This window comes from Gopherus evgoodei, chromosome 7 (genome assembly GCF_007399415.2).
Source record: "Gopherus evgoodei ecotype Sinaloan lineage chromosome 7, rGopEvg1_v1.p, whole genome shotgun sequence".
Classification (NCBI taxonomy): domain Eukaryota; kingdom Metazoa; phylum Chordata; order Testudines; family Testudinidae; genus Gopherus; species Gopherus evgoodei.
The window spans coordinates 5334691-5353204 of record NC_044328.1 but is presented as its reverse complement, the minus strand read 5'-3'; the positions used below and the strand labels follow the sequence as shown (position 1 = coordinate 5353204).

The window sequence follows — 18514 nt, the reverse complement described above, 5'->3', positions numbered from 1 at the left end:
AACCAGAGGTTAACAAATCGGGTCCTCAGGGATCTCCAACCATCCAGATTTTTGTTTTACCCAGCAAATGGTTGTTTTTATTAAAATCCACTGTTTTGCATTGCACATAGAATTCTCACGTGCCCTAGACTTTCGTATGAATCAGGACATTTAAGTGTTTCATATGTAATATTAAGTAGTGTACATTTCAAAAAACAAACTATTAAGTGCTGGTTGGATTAAAAATGTGGACTATTGGATGTCACCAAGGAGCAAAGATGAGTCCCTGTCTTAAGGAATAACCTAACACCACCTGGAAAGTCTCACTCTCTGGCCTTGAATCTCACTGTTTGGAGCTGTAAATCTCACTCTTAAAGACAGACAACCCTTGGCATCTCTGGTTCCATTGTTGGAGCTGATCATGGTATCCAGGAAGTTGATACATTGTATACAACTAAGGAAGGGGTGTCAGACAAGTTACCATGGTGCAATTACCTCATCTGCTAGGCAGGAGAGGAAAGCTATGATGTTTAGTCACCAGCCACCCCCTTCTTTTCCCAAGGGAAACAAGATCAAAGGTTTAAAAAAAAAAAAAAGTTTTCAAGCCAGCATTGCAGAGACAATTGCCAGTGATGTCACCCTGACTCCCAACTAACAGAGAACAGAACTCATCAGTTTCATTCACCTGCCCTACTGCTTTAATCATTCACACTCAGTTCTGATTCCCCTGGCAGCATATTTTTAGATATTCTCTAAAACAAGTCCTGTGTCCAGGAGCCTATGTGGAGATCAGGGAGCCTTCATAGACAGGGTTTTAGAAAAACAAATGTAAGCAATGACAGCACTGCAGCTGCCGAGGGATGATCGACACAGGAAGAGAGGATGCCGAACAGGTTATGGGGCTACAAAGAGACATCTCCATGTAACTGACAGTGAACGTACACCCAGAGACCACCCTCTAACCTGTTTATTAATAGACAGTCCTGCGCAATAATCCTGGCATCCACCTATGTTTTGTTCATGCCACTGATGAGTCAGCAAGAGAATAAAAACTGCCATTGGGCAGCCAGTTTGGGGGTACACTGAGGTACAGCACCACTGAAGGTCTTAATCAGAGATTTAATTCTATCCCCTGGAAGGGTTCTCATTACATAACGTCTCTGATTTTCCAGGTCATACCCTGCTGCAAGCTCCTGAAGAGTCAAAGTTCAGAGTCTCTCATCCTTCATGCTGTTCAGTGCGGATCTTTGGAGGCTGGGACCTCGGAGTTCAGAAACAACTTGTCCCTCTCTGGGAGCCAGGGCCTCTCAGGCAGAGCAAACCAATCCTCTGAAAATCCTACCTCCTTAACAAGGCCCAGCTGTCGGCACCTCTCCCTGCAGGATTCTCAGCTGTACATCCCTTTTGGGAGAAGGGAGGAAAGCTCCCCACCATACAAGGAAGTTTATTAAACCCTTCCACTTCTTGAAAGGGCAGGTTTCTGCACCTAGGCCTGGAAAAGCAGCTAAGTAACATACTTCCCAATTTGCTACCATTTAGGCCAAACCAAAGTGAATAAAGGCAAAGGAATACATGCTTTTGTTGGATGATGCCAAGATTAGTAACGAAAGAAGGATCCCTTCCCCTCTATGTTGGAATGAATCCAGCCAACACTGATTTCCAGTCGCTACCAATGATTAGCAGATGTCTGTTAGGTGCCTCACATGAAAGTGACCAATTGCCAGTGGATAGGTGTCTAAATACCATAAAAACATCCCCACCAGCATGACTTTAAGTCACCTAATAAGACTGTGTAGTTATAGCTCTGCTGGATCTACAAATGGAACAACCAAATTCAACTCACTATTTCTCGGTTTCTAGAAACTGTATATTTAATTTTATTAAATGTTTGCATTCTGGGTTATTTCCTTACTCCCAAACCAGAGCATGTGGTGGAAAGAGGAATAAATACAGGCTTATACATTTAGTAAGTTATAAATGCCTAGACAGATGCAATTAGATTAGATTCAAGGATTACACATTACGTATGTGATGGCTGGAGCATCTGTTAACACCCACTGAGTCAATGGGAATTTGGGCGATAGAGGCCCTCCACTGGATCAGCAATGCATACAGAAGGCCAAATTCTGCTCTGACAATACTTAACAAAGTCAGTGGAGTTGCACAGTGGTTAGAGGTCTGATCCGAAGCCCAGTGGAACCACTGGGAATCTTTCCATTGACTTCAGTGAGTTTGGATCAGGATCTAGATGGGTGCAGACCTGGCCCATCTGTTATTTCTCCGGAAATTTGTTCTCTCCACAGTCAAATATTTAAAGTATTTAGTTAACAGAACCCTTGCTCTGTATGTGGTTATATATACGTGGCATACTGAAGTTCTTGCCACAAGCAGAAAAATGCTGTTAGACTACAAATTAGCATTAAGTTCCTCATCCTCTTTCCCACATGGCCCTAAGCTGTATCATAAATCTTCTGTGTTTTATCTGAACTCTCCTCCACTGACATTCTCTATTTTTGAACAACACTAGCTCCATATGAATTACAAGCGGCACAGCAATAATGCTTTAGTGCAGGCTAGGAAAGCAGTGTGAAAAATAGCTAAAAGCTACATTGAATTGTTTTCCTACTTGTGATCTTCTGTCATATTCTCCGTTGGAAGATTAGATAACGAGCCTATTTTAAACAGCATTACTGGGTATGTATCATGAAACCTTTATCATTAGATGCTAGTGAATATGAAATTTTAATTCTGTATGCCACTTTCTTGTGTCACAGCAGCATTTGCCATGCAGCTTTTTCTCTTAGCACATTTATTAATAATGGATTCGGTATTAGCATTTCCAAATCTGGAGCCTACCTTTAATCCCTTTTGCCACCCTGTATTTTTAATTTCTTCTAGGGGGTTTCATGCTGATAAAAGGTGCTGGGCTGCCAACTGGAGACAGACATCCTCTGCTCACCTATTTTGCTGTAAGGTCAGTCTCATCGATTCATAGATTATAAGACCAGGAGGGACCATTTTAACTATCTGGCCTAATCTCCTGTATAACAAAGGCCATAGGGCTTCCCTGAATTAACTGTCCAATCAATGGTCCAGTTGATCCTTGGCCTCCGTTGAGACTGCCAATGAGTGCTAGAAGTGACCTGGGATAACTGTCCAAAAGAGAATGGAGTAAAAGCACTAACTCATTTTATATAGACCATTGGACATCTGACAGTAACAACATCCCACACCAGCTAATGCTGGCCAGATTGGAACCAGAAGTATAAGGTTCTTCTCATCTCATCCCCCACCTACAATAGGATTTTATAATAGAAGCTGTTGCAGCCTTGAATATGGAGAGCTTTCGACTGCTTTATAATTCAACCTTACCACTGCTGAGTATTATTAAACAGCTACATTCAATGAGGCATAGAGAGGGGACAGGAATGTAGGAATTGCCATCCAAGGTGAGCCCAGCAGTCCATCAAATCCACTATCCCGTCTCTGGCAGTGGCCAGTACCAGATGCTTCAAAGGAAGGTTTATGAATTGACAGTTACAGAAAACTTCTCTTATGGGTAGGTTATTCTTCCCAACCCTATTGGTTAGAAGTTACCTTATGCCCTCAACCACGAGGGCTTATATCCCTTCCAAACTTGAGGAGAGATTTCTTTTGTTAAATCCTGCTGCTTGTAACTGTAGATTATCAATAGGCACTTAAATGTCCAATTACGTTCTGAATCCAGCTAAGCACTTGGCCTCAATATCTGTGGCAAAGAATTCCATAGGTGGACTATGCCGGGGTAGTCTATTTTTTTTGTCAAAGTCCAAATTTCTTAGCCAAGGTACAGTCAAGGTCCAGACTCCAGAGAAATTAAACAAATAAGTAAATAAAAGATTTCAGGATCTGTTCAAAAGTGTCTGGTGATCTGGATTTGGCCTGCATCCACCTATTGACTACCCCTGGACTATGCATTCCATAGAAAAAACATTTCCACTTATGGTTTTAATTTATCTGCCTTTCAAATTCACTGACTTGCCTCTCATCCTTATATTCTGGAAAAAAGTGTGAATAGAAGCACCCAAATCACCTTCTCTGCCCCATTCATTATTTTGTATACTTGTATCATGTCCTGTCTTATTCAGCACCTTTTTTAAAGGGACAGTCCCAATCTTTCAGCCTCTTTTCCTATATGGAATTCTCCTCATGAGTATAATTTTCATCACCTGTCTCAGATCTATTTCTACTATATCCACTTTAGATCAGGTGATTATAATGGCATCATGATATTTCCATATTAATTTGCCATACTACACTTTAAATAGCCTGTGACACAAATGATCACAAAGGGCTTTAAGAAAATGTGGTGCTATCAGCTAGTTCTTCCTTATCCACTACTTTGCTGACACATTCAAAGAGTTCTAATAGCCTATCAGTCCAAGTGATTTGTCTAAGGTAACACAAATTAGGGAACAGAACCCAGTTGTTCTGACTCCCAAGGCTCTGCTATAACTACTAATCAACACCCCTTCCCCAAACTTCTGCATCCTTAAACTTAAATTAAATATTCTTAAAGTTAAAAGCCTTCTTCATGGAAGGGGGGGGGGAAAAACCAAAGTGACATTGTAGAATACATACAAAAAAAATGGCACCAGCTGCTCAAATAACAGAAATCCAGATTAATACAAATACAATTAATGATAAATTAAACAGATATGATTTAAGGAGATTGGAATTGATCTTCTGAGGAACAGCATTGGAATCTGGATTGTAAATAGACTCTGGTTCTACAGTTGCTTGGCTTAAGTGGCAAAAGTTAAGACTCTAATACTAATCTTTATATTACAAGGTATGGATGAGCATCAGAGCATGCAAAACAAGCACATCTCCACTTGAGTAGCAATTAAAGGGAAATCAAGCAGAGCTTATGCCTAGCACAGGATAAAAGATGATCAGTGAGGTTTTTTAATTATATGTTGACATATGGGAAGTCAGTGTAAATTAGAAAGGATCAAGCATAATATGATTATGTTTCTTCTGACAAGGTCAGAATGTGATTTACAGCTTTAAAGAGAGAGTGTTGCAAAGAAAATCTATTATTTTCAGGATATTTGTAGAGAGGAAAAGCAGGATGGTATCTTGAGAGCTTGTGACTGGGAAAATCTGAGTCCTATCCCTGATTTGTAGCACAGACCTGCTCTGTGACCTCAGGCAAGTCACTTAACCTCTCTCTGCCTGTTCCTCCACCTATAAAATGGAGATATACCTATCTTTACAAAGTGCATTGAGAACCTTGGATGAAATGCAGTATAGGCCAATTTTTGAAAAAAAGCTTAGCACCCACAATTGGGGCTAGATTTCCAGATGAACTCTGTTTCCTTATAGGAATCTAGAAAAGAGCCAAATTTGCAGGTGCTCAGCATCCAGCAGCTCCCACTATCATGCTTCCAGTTTTGCAAAGCCACTCAGCACCCAACATGCATTGCTTTTTAAAATAACTGGCTGCTTAATTTCATGCCTAAATAGGAGCTAAACTCTGACAATTTAGCCCTGACTGTTGGTGTTGAACACTTAAAATTCTAGCCTTGTAGCGCAAAATATTCACTTGCCTGACACCTGTGAGTGAGCTCTTAACCTAAAAAAAAAAAAAAGAAAAGAAAAAAAAGAGTACTTGTCCATCATATTTATAGGTGCTAGTTACACACAAGTTCAGCAGCTATAGGAAAATATACCGATGAGGAGAACACTTTGTATTTGGGTTGCAGCCTGCCATTGAAGAAAGTTAGTGAATTTAGTCTCCCAAGCCATCTGTGACAGAGCAACTACTATCCCCGTTCCACAGACAGAGGTGAAGCAACCTGCCAAAGGGCAACCCACAGCAATGTGAGAAATAGAGCCCAAGTCTCCTGACTTATAGCCCTCTGCTTTAACCACTAGACCAACTGTCCTCCCTTAATAATACTCACTCCACAGGACATTACTTATGCTTGTGACACACTTCGACAACATAAAGCACTATATAAGTACCAAGAATGATTAATGCCCAGACTATTGTATTTATTTTGGGGCAGAAGTGGTTATATCTTCTGGCAATACAGGGTTGGTTAGGTCTCTTTATTGGAATGCATACAGTGGCTAATAACCTTAAAGAAGGGGAGAGCAGAAGTGATTGAAATCAGCAAGAAATTCATTTGTGATCCATATTATTAGAGAAAACCAAAACAGGTTCACACCTGGGAATATTACTGCACCAAACATGGGAGTGACCTTGAAGTCTTTACTTTGCTCATTCTGAGCCATGTCACTCAGGAAAGCATGACTGTAAGAATTGCTCCAGACCTGCTTAGCACAGGGTTCTATTTTAAGCTAGTAACTACAAGGTTAATTAACTCACAATATAGACACATGGGCTAAATTAGAGTCCGTGGGTTGCTGGGTTTCTATTGGTTAGAAACACTTGGGCACAGCCAAAAGGTGATGCTTTATAATAACTGTTACATCTTGCAGCAGTGGAATTTAATTCAACATATTAAGACTATATCTAGAAAACACACCAGGCTAACAGCTGTCCAAAACATGGTTGGACTGCTGCAGAGATTTAAGAGCCTACCTCTTGTTGAAAACATCATTAGGTGCCTAAACACCTTTGAGGATCTGGGCTTAAGTTCTTTAGAACTTCTACCTGTCAAGGAAAATTTCAACTTTTGCTAAGGAAATCCCAGCAGGTGCTATGGGTTTCTTCAGTTTACAGCACAGAGCTGAATATCTAGACAATGTTGGGGTAAAATTAATCTTAGAACCACCATCTGTGGAAAGCCACTATGACATGGGGGCCTCCACTCACCACTAGGGGGTGCCTCCTTCTGGCTGCTCTGGGGATTAGCTCTTCTGGCCCAACACCCTCTTCTTACAGTGTCTCAGTCCATTGTCTCACTCTGCAGCCTTGCTTTTGCTCCTCAGGAGCAGGGCCACCTGGGGGGGGGGGGAGAAGTGGGGCAATTTGCCCCAGGCCTCAGGCCCCACAGGGGCCCCCACGAGAATATAGTATTGCAACTTTTTTTTAAATGGAAGGGGCCCCCAAAATTGCTTTGCCCCAGGCCCCCTGAATCCTCTGGGCAGCCCTGCTCAGGAGCCACCATGCAGCATCTTCATGGTTTAGCCCTCCAGCCAACTCACAAGAGTTCTCTCCTTCCAGGGTACCCTCATAGTCTTCTGCACATTCCAGGCAGTCCTTAATTCTACTGCCCTAGTGAGGCCACTCCCTCAGTGGCTAGAGCAAACAGACTGACAGTCTTCAAAGTGACTGCCCAGATTATGCCACTCACTCAGTGATTGGCAGGGGAACCCAGGCCTGCCCTCTACACTGGGTTCCAGTCCGAGGGCCCTACCTCCAGCAGCCAATGTCTGTGCTAGCACAATCTTTCCTATCTTGCCTATCCCAGGCTCACACTTATCATCCTTCTAGCTAAACCCCTGTCTCCTGGGTCTGCTAGACAAACCCTTCCTCTTGGGTTCAAATCCCTTTCTTGCCCTTATTCCAGAGAGTACTTGCAGCCCCCTTTCTGCTACTACGTCCTTGATTTTATAGAAACCCTGCCTATTCCTTCACAGATGAGCTACCCTTAATTAAGGCTCTCTTCTCAGCCTAAATATCCCCCAGCTTGCAACCTAATAGGTTAATTGGCCCATCTGGCCTACATTAACCTCTTCAGGTGTGTGTGGAGCACACCCTATCACACACTCTCAAGGGACAGGTATTCTGGGCCCTTCCCTCTTCCAGCTAGCTCAGAAATAGATTTAGTATTTCAGGGATACCTGTAATAATCATATGTGGGTACCCAGTTTAGCCTGTCTCGAAGTTACAGGGATCTCAGCAAACACTATGAAGTGATGCATTCTAAATGAAACTATGCACTATTAAAAACAACCTGGCAGCACTGTGCAGTTTGTGCTCATTATACTCTAACAGTAGCAGGTAAGAGCACCACCTGCCAGATTTAAAAGCTTCCAGGCTTCTGAATGTGAAACCTCCCCAGATGTGGAGCCATCTGCATAAGCTTCCCAAGATGAGCAGTAATCTAGGAAGCAAAATATTGGGACAAACCTTTGACCATCTAGGTATTTCACGGTCACACAGTGAAGACAGAACTCACATTGCCCTCTTCAAAAGCACACTTAAGCTAAATATCACTCCCCTCTGGCTGTTAGGACTATAGGGCCCAGGAACCATGGTGAAGTAGTTCTGATTCCAACAAGTAGAGAACATGTTGGACATTCGCATTATGAAGTTCATCACAATCTAGATTGCTTCCCAAGTAAACTTGGTGGTTTTTACAGACCTAGAACATTCTAGATGTAACTTCAAGTGTTGACATGATAACTCACCTTCTTGTATATAACTGGGTGGAGACATTCTAAAGAGGGAACTGATAGGTTCCCACTGACAGAGTTCTGCTGGAGAGTGGATGTCATCAGGTTAGGTTCTATCATCACACCCATCACTATGGTATCTGGGTTTCCTGTTGCCACTGGCTTGGATAGGATTTGAATGGTGATCTCAGAGATGCCTTAACTTGCACCAAAGTCCAAACTGGCCCCCTAGCAGCTCCCAGGATTAGGAAGGAGCATTGCCTACCCCTGTGGTCTCAGACAATGACTCTGGGCCTCGGATGAGCATTTATGTCCTTCTGTGAGTAAATGAGACTCGGTTTTGGTGGCTCTAGAGAGAGGAAGAGAAGAATGCCACCCTCTCACTATCTCCCTCTCTCAGGTTCAATACATTCCAGTGAGAGGATGAAGGGACTGCAAGCTGCTAGACAAAATCATTAAAAATGCCAAGAACACTGAGATCCATGCAAGAGCACTGCAAAGGAAATAAATATTTCCTTTATCGGAAGGAAGCCAGCTTCCAGGCAGAGAGAATTGAGCATAATGTTATATACCTACCTAATAGGGCTAAGCCAAGTGATTTTGGAAAAGTGTAACACTAATTAGAGTCAAAATTATCTGTGTTATAACTGACCCAGGGTAAGTGATTGAAGCCTGGTAACAAAGGCCAGTTGTTCTTTACGAGCACTCCTGTGACATCATTCAATCCCCTCTGACGCGCTCTGTGGGGTTGGGGCTCTGTGAGAATTTGGGGTTGGGAGCAGTGCCAGCAGCAGTCTCTCTCTCTGCTGCACCTTCCTCCACTGGGCCCTGGACTTCCATACCAAACTTCTTCTGGAGTTAATTCTACTTAAAGCAGCATCAGTTCCTGCTGGCCCCTCTGCATTTGCTACTGTGCAGACATGGGAGGGCTAGTCCAAGGTGCTACCATTACGAGAGGCTCCAACTGTCCATGCAGATACATTTGCCAGTGTGGGACTGAGGCTTCCCTTACTCAGTTATTGTCAACACGTGCTGGGAGGCCACCCCAAGTCCTTCGTCACCTTCCCCGGCCTCTCCCTCCTTGAGGGGACAATCCCTTGGGAACTCCAATAGGACTACCTGTAATAATGTAGAAAGTGAGAGTGCGTCTGTGTGCATGCATTATCACCCTCTAGCAATGGGACATACATGGGGGCTAAAAATACCAACTAAATGAGTTTTCCTGTGACAGCAAGCTGTGTTTTGGAAACTAAAGAGCCAGAGTTCTAATCCAGGCTCCCCAAATCTGAGTGATTTACTAATTATCTTTACAGTAGAACCATGTGACATCTTCATCAATCTCATGGTTTTCTGGCCTCATGCCATGTGTGCACTTGGGACAGTCGAGCCTTTTGCTGTCTCCGATCAAAGTGACTTTCTAAAGCAGCCATTTTTGCTCCTGTGTGGTAACAGCATCACCTGATGTTAAGGCCACATGTGACTTTCTGAAAAATCTTTGACAAGCTGAACCTGTACCAATTTCATTGTCGGGCTTAAAAGGGGAAATGTCAACAAAGTGGTGTAATTAGAGAGCTGGATAATTACAGGCAGTTTAGGGGCTGGAAGTTAGAACTCAGGAGCTTAGGAAAAATCTAGTGCCTGGGGGAAGGTCATACAAACCTAATGACATTTTTTAAAAATAGCCACGACTCAAGAAGAATGACCGGAGAGAGAAAAAACAAGGTCCAAGGGCAGAAATAGAGGGACAAGTGAACCATCAAAGCTGCAGGTCAAGGAGGCTAGCTACTGAACGGAAAGGTCATGTGACACATTCACCTCCATTCTGGTGCTGGTTCCAATTTGTTGACTCCATGTGGCTCGAAGAAGCGTTATCCAGAAGAGAGTCTGATCCTGACAGCAATGGGAGTGGAAGGCACTCAGTGCCTTGCAAGATCAAGCCCCTAAATCCTGCCCTGTGCTGTCCCAGGTGTGCTAAGAGGTGGAGAAGGAGTCACAAAAATCTCCGTTCCTTTCCCACATCACACTCTCCTAACATAGATACAGCAGGATGCACCTTTCCTAAACATTCTTTGGAGCTCTAAAAGTGGCACCAGTCATGGCCTCTCCCCACAGCATGCTCTGGGTATCTGATCACTTCCTACAGCCCTAGTCCTAACTTCCACCAGCCACTGACATCCTGTGTTTTCCATTTAGTTTTATCTAGAGATCCCACAACATGGAGCTGACAGCAGGATATTCATTTCTGTCAACGGCCTACAATTACCGAGACACTTACACTTACACCCGCCAGATTATTATCTTTATTCTTCTCTTCTTCTGAGACCCATAAAAATATCTGTGAGGGATAGGAAAGTTTCTACACCATAGATACATGTCAATATACTGGTCTGGCTTGCAATAGCCTCTGTAGTTATGTAAGCTAGGATAAAATAACTAGTGCTAGCAAGCTTCACACTTCAGGAGAAGGAATAAATCTACTCCTTCCTTAGTACAGTGTTGCACAATTAGTTGTGTTCTGAGGGTTTTAAAAGGCAGCATTCTCCAGTGGCTAGAAGCCAGGGTTTGGAATTCCTGAGTTATAATCACAAGCCCGTTATTTATTCTCTGTGTGACCTTTGGCAAGTCACTGCACTTCTCTGTTTCAATATCCCCTTGTGTAAAATGTGAGTAAGAACAACACCTGCATTACAAGGGTGCCATGAAGGTGAAATAATGTTTCATACAGTGCTCTGTAGAGGTAAAGCAATATCGTTTTGTAACGCCTGAGTAGTCCCACTAAAGCAACTGGACCTCCTCACGTGAGTAAGGATGACCTGTAGGAGTTAGAATCTTAGGCCTTGTCTGCACCTACAGTGCTGCAGGAACACAGCTGCACCAGCGCAGCTGCGCTGCTCCAGCGCATTTAGTGAAGACGCTCTAAGCCAACAGGAGACAGCTCTCCCATCAGCATAATAAAACCACCTCCACACACAGCGGTAGCTATTACTACTGAGGGCATTCTGCGCCAAAAAATTAAAAACTCTGCACAATGTTTTAAAATTCTGCAATTTTATTTGTTAAATAAATGTGGAGGCTCCAGCATGGCATTGGGGAGCACAGGTCACTGGCTGCACAGAGGTGGGAGATCACTGTCCAGCGTCCCCCTGTTCCCCAGGACACAGACTCAGCGTTGGGAAGGTTCTGTGTGAGGCAATCTGGGCGCAGGCAGCTCAGTGGGGGATCTGGGTGCAAGGGGGATCTGATTGCACAGGGGGTTCTGGGTGCAATGGCAATGGGACTCTGCAGAGGGGTCCAGGTGGAGGTGGTTGGAGCTCAGCCGGAAGGGTCGGAGGAGGACAGAGCTCAGCAGGGTCTCTGGGTGTGGCACAGTGTGGGGTCCAGCTGCTAAGGGAGTGGGGCACAGTGAGGTGGGGATCGGGATACAGGTGGCTCATTGGGCTGGTCTAGGTGCAGCGGGAGTGGGGCTCATCGGGGGGATTCTGCGTGCGGAGGTGTGACACTCGGTGGGAGGGTCTGGGAATGCGGGAGTCCGGATGAATGGGGATTGGACGGATAGGGGAGCAACTTCCTATACAGGGATCCCTCCCCCTGCAGATGAGGAGCAATGGGTGCAGGAAGTGGCAGGAAGGGAGTATGCAGAGCTTCATGCAGCCAGGGGAAATCTGAAGGTGGGTCTGACCTGGCCCCATATGCCAAGCAGGGGAAAAGGAAGTCCTGTCCTCCCTAGCAGCTGAGTCTGGCGCTGGGTAGAAGCCACCAGCTGGGTCTTTCCCAGTCCTGCCCCCTGCCCCATAGTGATTTACCACTCTGTCAGCTGCCCAAGGCACCCAAAACATACTACTGGAGAGGGCCGCATGACCACTCTTGTGGCTTCCCTTTGCTTCCCCGTCAGAAAGTCATTTTCTGTGGGGAAGCAAAGAAATCTGACGGGACCTAAATTCTGTGCATGCGCAGTGGCACAGAATTCCCCCAGGAGTATAGCTATGTTGGCGGGAGAAGCTCTCCCGCCAACATGGAGCTGTCCACACCAGCGCTTATGTCGGTGTAACTTATGTCACTCAGGGGGGTGGTTTATTAACCCCTCTGAGCAACATAAATTCTGCTGACATAAGCTGTGGTGTAGACATAGCCTAAATATCAACCTTAAACTCTTCAGGGCAGGGAACATCTTTAATACTTTGTGTATGTACAGAACCTAGCACACTAGGGCTCCGATACTGCTTGGTGCCTCCGGATGCTGCTGCAATATAAATAATAATCATCTGGAATTAGACACTGCTGGAAACAGTAAACTGAACTACCAGGATGACTGGTATGTCCCAATAAGACTCAGTGGCTGGAGGAACAGATTTATGATGAGGTACAGGAATGCTGCTTTGTATTTATAGAGTGCTATTGATCTGTAGATCTCAAAGCTCTCCACAAAGGTGGCTTAGCACTAGAAGCCTCATTTTACAAATGGGCATAGTGTGATAAAGTGACTTGCCTGTGGTCGCTCAAGGAGCCTATGGAAGAGGTGGGAATAAAACCCAGGTCCCTTGATTCATAGTCCAGTGCCCTAACTGCTGGCCAAGGCTGTCCCACAAAAAGGATTTAATGCCCTCTTGGATTTAGGCACTAAACAGTAGCTCTAACCAACAGGATGCACAGCCTGCAAATGAGAGTAGGAAGAATTCAATATGTCTAGCCTGGCTAAGCAACAAAGGGGACATGATAACTGTCTACAGATATTTGAAAAGTACAAACAGCAAGGAGGGTGACCAAGGAGGGTGATGACTAGGAATAAGGGCATGAAATTAAGAGAAAACTGAATACGAATATCAGACAAAACTTCCAGCCAATGAGATATATTAGACTATAGAATAAATGCCTCCAAGAAGTAGTGGAGGCCCATCTTTCGGCACATTGCAAGCTAATCTGGCCCTAGTACTAATAAACATACATTAGGCACAAGAATGGATCGGCTGTCTAAGAGGTCAGTTCCATCTGCGGAATCTATGAGAGTAGATGCAGCTGGAGTTTCTCCTCTTGGCTTTCTTTCAAACAGCCACCCACACCTGGTTGGTAGTTAACAGGAACCATATGAGAGACGAGCAGAGAATGACTCTCATGGACAGTAATAGCTTCTTGTTGTCCGTCTGGCTGTGTCAAGTGCAAACTGTCACCAGATGAGCATAATCCGTTGTCCTCCACTAGGGAAGCACAATGGCTATATTATCTCTTATAAATCCTTGGAGTATGGACCATTCCTGGGTTACAAGTGGAGAGCATGCTGGAATGCTGTAGTTCAGCCCACTTCTAGCTTTCCACCACCCCATCCATGTCCGGAGGAAAATGGTCCTCCTATTGCTGTCTGTGGTTTTAGGATCTCAACATCCAAGGCAAGGTGATCTGGTCAGGTCCTGGATGCCCTCATCTTCCACTGACTTCAAAGGAAGTGCTCAATACCTTGCAGGTTCACATCATTATCCACAGGAAAGGGAAGGGAAAAAGAAGAGTGGCTCAAGCATAGAGGTAGGAGCACATTTTAGGATCTATGGCTGATCTAATACAATTCCTTGAGCTTCTAAAGCATCTTCCACCTGATGCTCTCCAACGCTTTGATGAACAGAAATGAACTAAGCCACATAATATCCCCATGCGGCAGGCATTATTATCCCTATTTTACAGATGGCGGAAGCAGACCAAACATACCACAGAGAGATGAAGTGACTTGCTCAATGTCACTCAGGCAGGCAGTGGCAGAGATGGGAACAGAATGCAAGTTTCCTGACCCCAGGCCTGTGCTTTAACCACTAGATCACATCTCCCACATTGAAAGCTTCTATGAACATGTCTGCTCACTGCTCCCAACTATTTTAGGAGTGACATCATCAGTGCAGAAGAGGGCACTAGTTAAGCTCTTCGGGGTGGGGACCATCACGTTTTTGCATGTGTATTCATTCAGTGCCTGATATAATGGGGCGCTGAGCTTGCTGAGGTCTCTAGGCAATACTGTGATATAAATGTTAATCAATAATAATAAAATATACTCCTGGTGTGATGCACAGTCCTGGCATCCATAATTCCAAAGCAGAGGCACTTGCAGAGTGGTTTCCATACAATAACAATCAGCTCATGCAGGGCGGCAGGGAGGGAGCAAGACAGGTGCGATTTTAAAGTGCGGTTCTGCTCTGAAAGGTGACCAGGCTGCAGGTGTAGCCTGACAAACACACCATCTCAAATGCACTCAGTTTACAAGCAAAAGGATGATTATTCTAGCTGCCCTGGACTGTAAATTAAACCTAACATCTGAGACTCAAGCTGAGTTTTTTCCTCATAGTGCACCATCATCAGTAGCAAAGGTTCTGCAGGCCAAATCAGGCCTCAGGGACACTAGTGCAGCCCTCAATGACAGCTGTAGAACCTCACGGTCTTCAAAAGGTTTGCTCAGGACAAACGGTCTGGAAATTTAGCAAACAATTCTATGGGTGATCCACAAAAAGTAATAGACTCTTGCTCATTCTCTCGTAGCCATGTTTGATTTGGCGAGCTAATAGGAGTAAAAAGTAGTCAAAACTGACTTTTGTCTCTCAAGTCAGCAGATCTGACTCTGAGCACATGCAGAGAGCAGATCCGTTGAGTGTGGAGGTGCCATCTTTACAGAGCACAACAGCACTTTTAAGGTCCAAAACTCTTAACTTGAGATCCCTGAACCACCAGGCACAGCTCCATACAGTCATATAGTTGTCTCTCCTTTGGCAAGAGTAAGTCAAACTTTATCACTGGCACCAGGGTAAGGGGAGGTCACCTGCATAAAAGAGCAGGAGGGTGCTGGTTTGGCGGCTGAAGGCTCTATGTCGTTTCCAAAGCATTTAGCTCTTTCTGTCCCTCACAAACTCAAATGTTCAGTCCAAGGTGGGGGGAGTGGGAGAGGGGAAAGAAGTGTACCTTCAATTAAAATACATTTCCCAAAGCGTTAAATGGCAGAGATGTAACAAAACAGTGTGACATTCATACTTTTTGCTGCTATGCCTCCAAACCATTTTACAGCAACCTGTCAGATCTGATCAGACTTGTTTATTCTGCATGTAAATGTAGGACCTGAGGCCGTCTTGTTTCAGAAGACAGAAAAAAAGCACATATTGTCCCTGGCAGTTGCTTGGTTTTTATAACGGCAATGCCTTGTTAACTCTTTATTCAAATCGAAGTGATTTTTACTGCTCTGTTACATTACAAAGTGTGAACAATTTTGCTTGTTGCATTGGCATGGATGGCAACTCAATTAAAATGGAAAATAAATAAAACAAACAAAACATGCTGTGAAAGAAACAAATCAAGTGATTTATAAATAGCATCTTGGAAATCTCGCATAAGCTAATGATAACGGATTAGAAGGCAGTGTCCCTTCTGGCTATAGTTTACAAATTCTTATCTGCTTAAGGTTGCTCTAGAAAGATTTCCAGCTGACCACATTACTCTTAAAGATAAACCCTTCCTGGCAGTTTACAATTGCATACCAACCACTACAGCATTGTGGGTGCTTTCACATTTGCCTTGATAGGGGATGATTGGTCATTCTTTAGAGTTCAATGGCCCCTGCTTGCCAGTCTAATTTTAAATACAGCAATTGTCTGCACTGAATTTCTGATCAATTGATCAGTCCATGATAGGACTGTAAACATTCTTGGACATCTTCTAGCAAACCCATTCAAAAAGCCTTGACAATAGCCTCAGTTCGTGCAACAATTGTTCCAAATTATCCACTGGGGGGGTTGGGGGAGAGAGGAGGGGAAGAATCCTAAGTTCTCACAGAGGTATCAGAAAATCCTCCTATTTAATAAATATAAGTATCATCATCATTAATCCATAGCACCTTTCAACTGTGGAACTCAAACCCAGTAGAAAGGTGGGTAAACACTAGTTTCCCCATTTTACAGACTGAAAGCAAATTCTTTAGCACATTGCCTGAGGGGAAGAAGCAACAAGTTTTAATGATTGAGAGAATGGCTATGGAAATTGCATCTTTCTTCCGGCATCCATTCTGTATGGGTGGGTCTCTGACATATTCCCTTGACTTCATTCAGTGCCTTGGGATGTGAAAATATGGACACTCAGGGGCCAGTTCATGATTCTGCCCTGACTTATGCCCTCTTGGGGGTAGCATGAGGGGAAAGACAGTGAAGAATTAATGCCACTGACCCCAAATCCTGATCACCTTACTCCTGCAAGTCAGCCCATTGGATGTGACCCTGGAAGCGCACCGATGTAGCTCAGAAATGGAATTTTAACATGATGAGTAGGGCGAGGAAGAATAATAATCCTGGCTCAAACCAGAAATAGAAGCCCCAGATATCCTGTCGGTCTCCAAAATGGGGTGATGGTCCATCCCCCCAAGAATGACATTTCTGGGGTAACTAGAAAGACAGCATGTGTCTCAAATATGCTGCCCCTTGCTTTCTTTAAGCCATCCTTCATGCATTATTCCCACTGCAGAGAATTAAAAAGACATAGACAAGGCCATCCCTGTCTGAATGAAGGGAAGGTGTGGAGAGGCATGGTGATATAAATGGCAAATTGGGCCTGAATTGTTGGAGTATCAATCCTATGCCTTTAGTCACTGAGGTGAGAAAGCTGATTGCCTTGAGTGTCTAACCTTCTGCGAAGTTCATTGGCACCCAGATGGTCTCAGCTACACGTGTCCCTCCCCTTCCCACCCAGCTTGAGCTTCCTGGACCTAAGCCCTGGGGGAAGAGTTTGTCAAATACTAAGACAGGCATGTCAGGGGAGCGATCCTACCTCCTTGAGCCTCTTTAGGACATAACGTGAGACTCACTAAAATAGGAGGAAATGGGTTTAAAGACCAGTAGCTCAGAAACTAACAATCAATGCCACCTCTTGCTCCACAGCCAGCCCCAACCCACCAGGGCTAGCACCCTCCCTAGGCGCAGTCACACAGGATGGGGTACCCCTACCTTTGAGGTGCTGGTGGTGGACCCTGTGGAATCTGCTCTGGTTGCCTCTGGGCAGTGCAGGGATGCTGGAGAAGCTGTTACCCATGGCATCAAAGGCAGAAGAGAGCAAGCCAACAGCTGGAAGGCCTGTGTGTGGTGGGGTCTCCCTTCCTGGGGACCTGCTGCCGGGTGGGTGCCTTGGGGAACCTGCAGCTCTGCTCTGCCTGAGCTTTTCTCTCCCTCTGCTGCGGCTTCTCCTTTCCCTTGCTGTCACTTCAGAGCTGAAATCCCCTTTTGTCTTCTCTTCCTCCTCCTGGATGGGGATTACTTGCTTCCCGGGCTGCGGGCAGGGGGTGCGGCTGCCGGCTTGGCTCCAATGGGGGGGGCTCTGATCTTCCTTAGGAGACTCTGGCTCTAATCGCCCTCCCTACGGCTCAGCCTCCGAGTCCTCCCCTGCTTCTCTCTTTGTGTCTCTGCTTCTCTCCCCCGCCCCCGCTTCGCCCCACGGATCGCACCTGGCCGCTGCAGTCCTGCCTCCCGCTCCCCTCCCACCCCCACCCCCACCCCCAGCCTCTCCTCCTCCGCCCCTAGCGAGCCGCTGCCGGGGCATCTTCCCCGAGCCCCTGCGTGCTCCCCGCGGCCTGCGGGGGCGGCGGGCTGGGCGGGGGCGCCAGTCTCCCTCTCAGCCCCCCACCCCCAGCCCGTTGTTATGGTGACAGCTGTCTGTTCATACATGTCGCTAAGGGACCAGGGTCACGTGGGCCGGCCAGATGTGCCACCTCTGGAGCGGCGCGAACTAGACAGCTGGGGCGCTCCCGGCCGCGCTTAGGCTGCTGCCCCCCTCCCCGCCCCAGCGGCGCTTCCCCGGGGCCGCCCGGCAGGTGTAGCCCCATTGCTAACAGGTGCCGGGGAGGCGCTGCTCCGCGGGAGCGGGCAGGGACTTCAGAGAGAGAGAGAGGGTGGTGTGTACACACACACACACACACACACACACACACACACACACACTGCCTGGGGTGTGTACATACCCAAAGACAGATCAGATCAGGGAGAGAGTGTGTGTGAACACCCAAAGGCAAGGAGTTCAAAGAGAGAAAATGTGGGTGTGTATGTACACCCAACAGCAGGAAGTTCAGAGAGAGAAGGGGGTAAGGGATGGGGTGTATACCCAAGGGCAGAGAGTTCAGGGTGTCTGCATATGTATCCACACAGGAGCAGGTGAGGTATGTGTGTACACACACAAGGGCAGG

General features: G+C 45.6%; 1 protein-coding gene across 1 annotated transcript in view; it reads right to left on the bottom strand.

Moving 5' to 3' along the window:
* NEURL1 (neuralized E3 ubiquitin protein ligase 1) overlaps positions 1-17744 on the bottom strand; it is a 278432-nt gene extending 260688 nt beyond the window's left edge. Inside the window, exon 1 of the mRNA XM_030570453.1 lies at positions 17286-17744. Within this exon, the coding sequence (XP_030426313.1) occupies positions 17286-17370 (85 nt within the window). The 5' untranslated portion in view covers positions 17371-17744. The remainder of the gene's footprint in view (positions 1-17285) is intronic.
* Between the last annotated feature and the right edge of the window lie 770 nt (positions 17745-18514).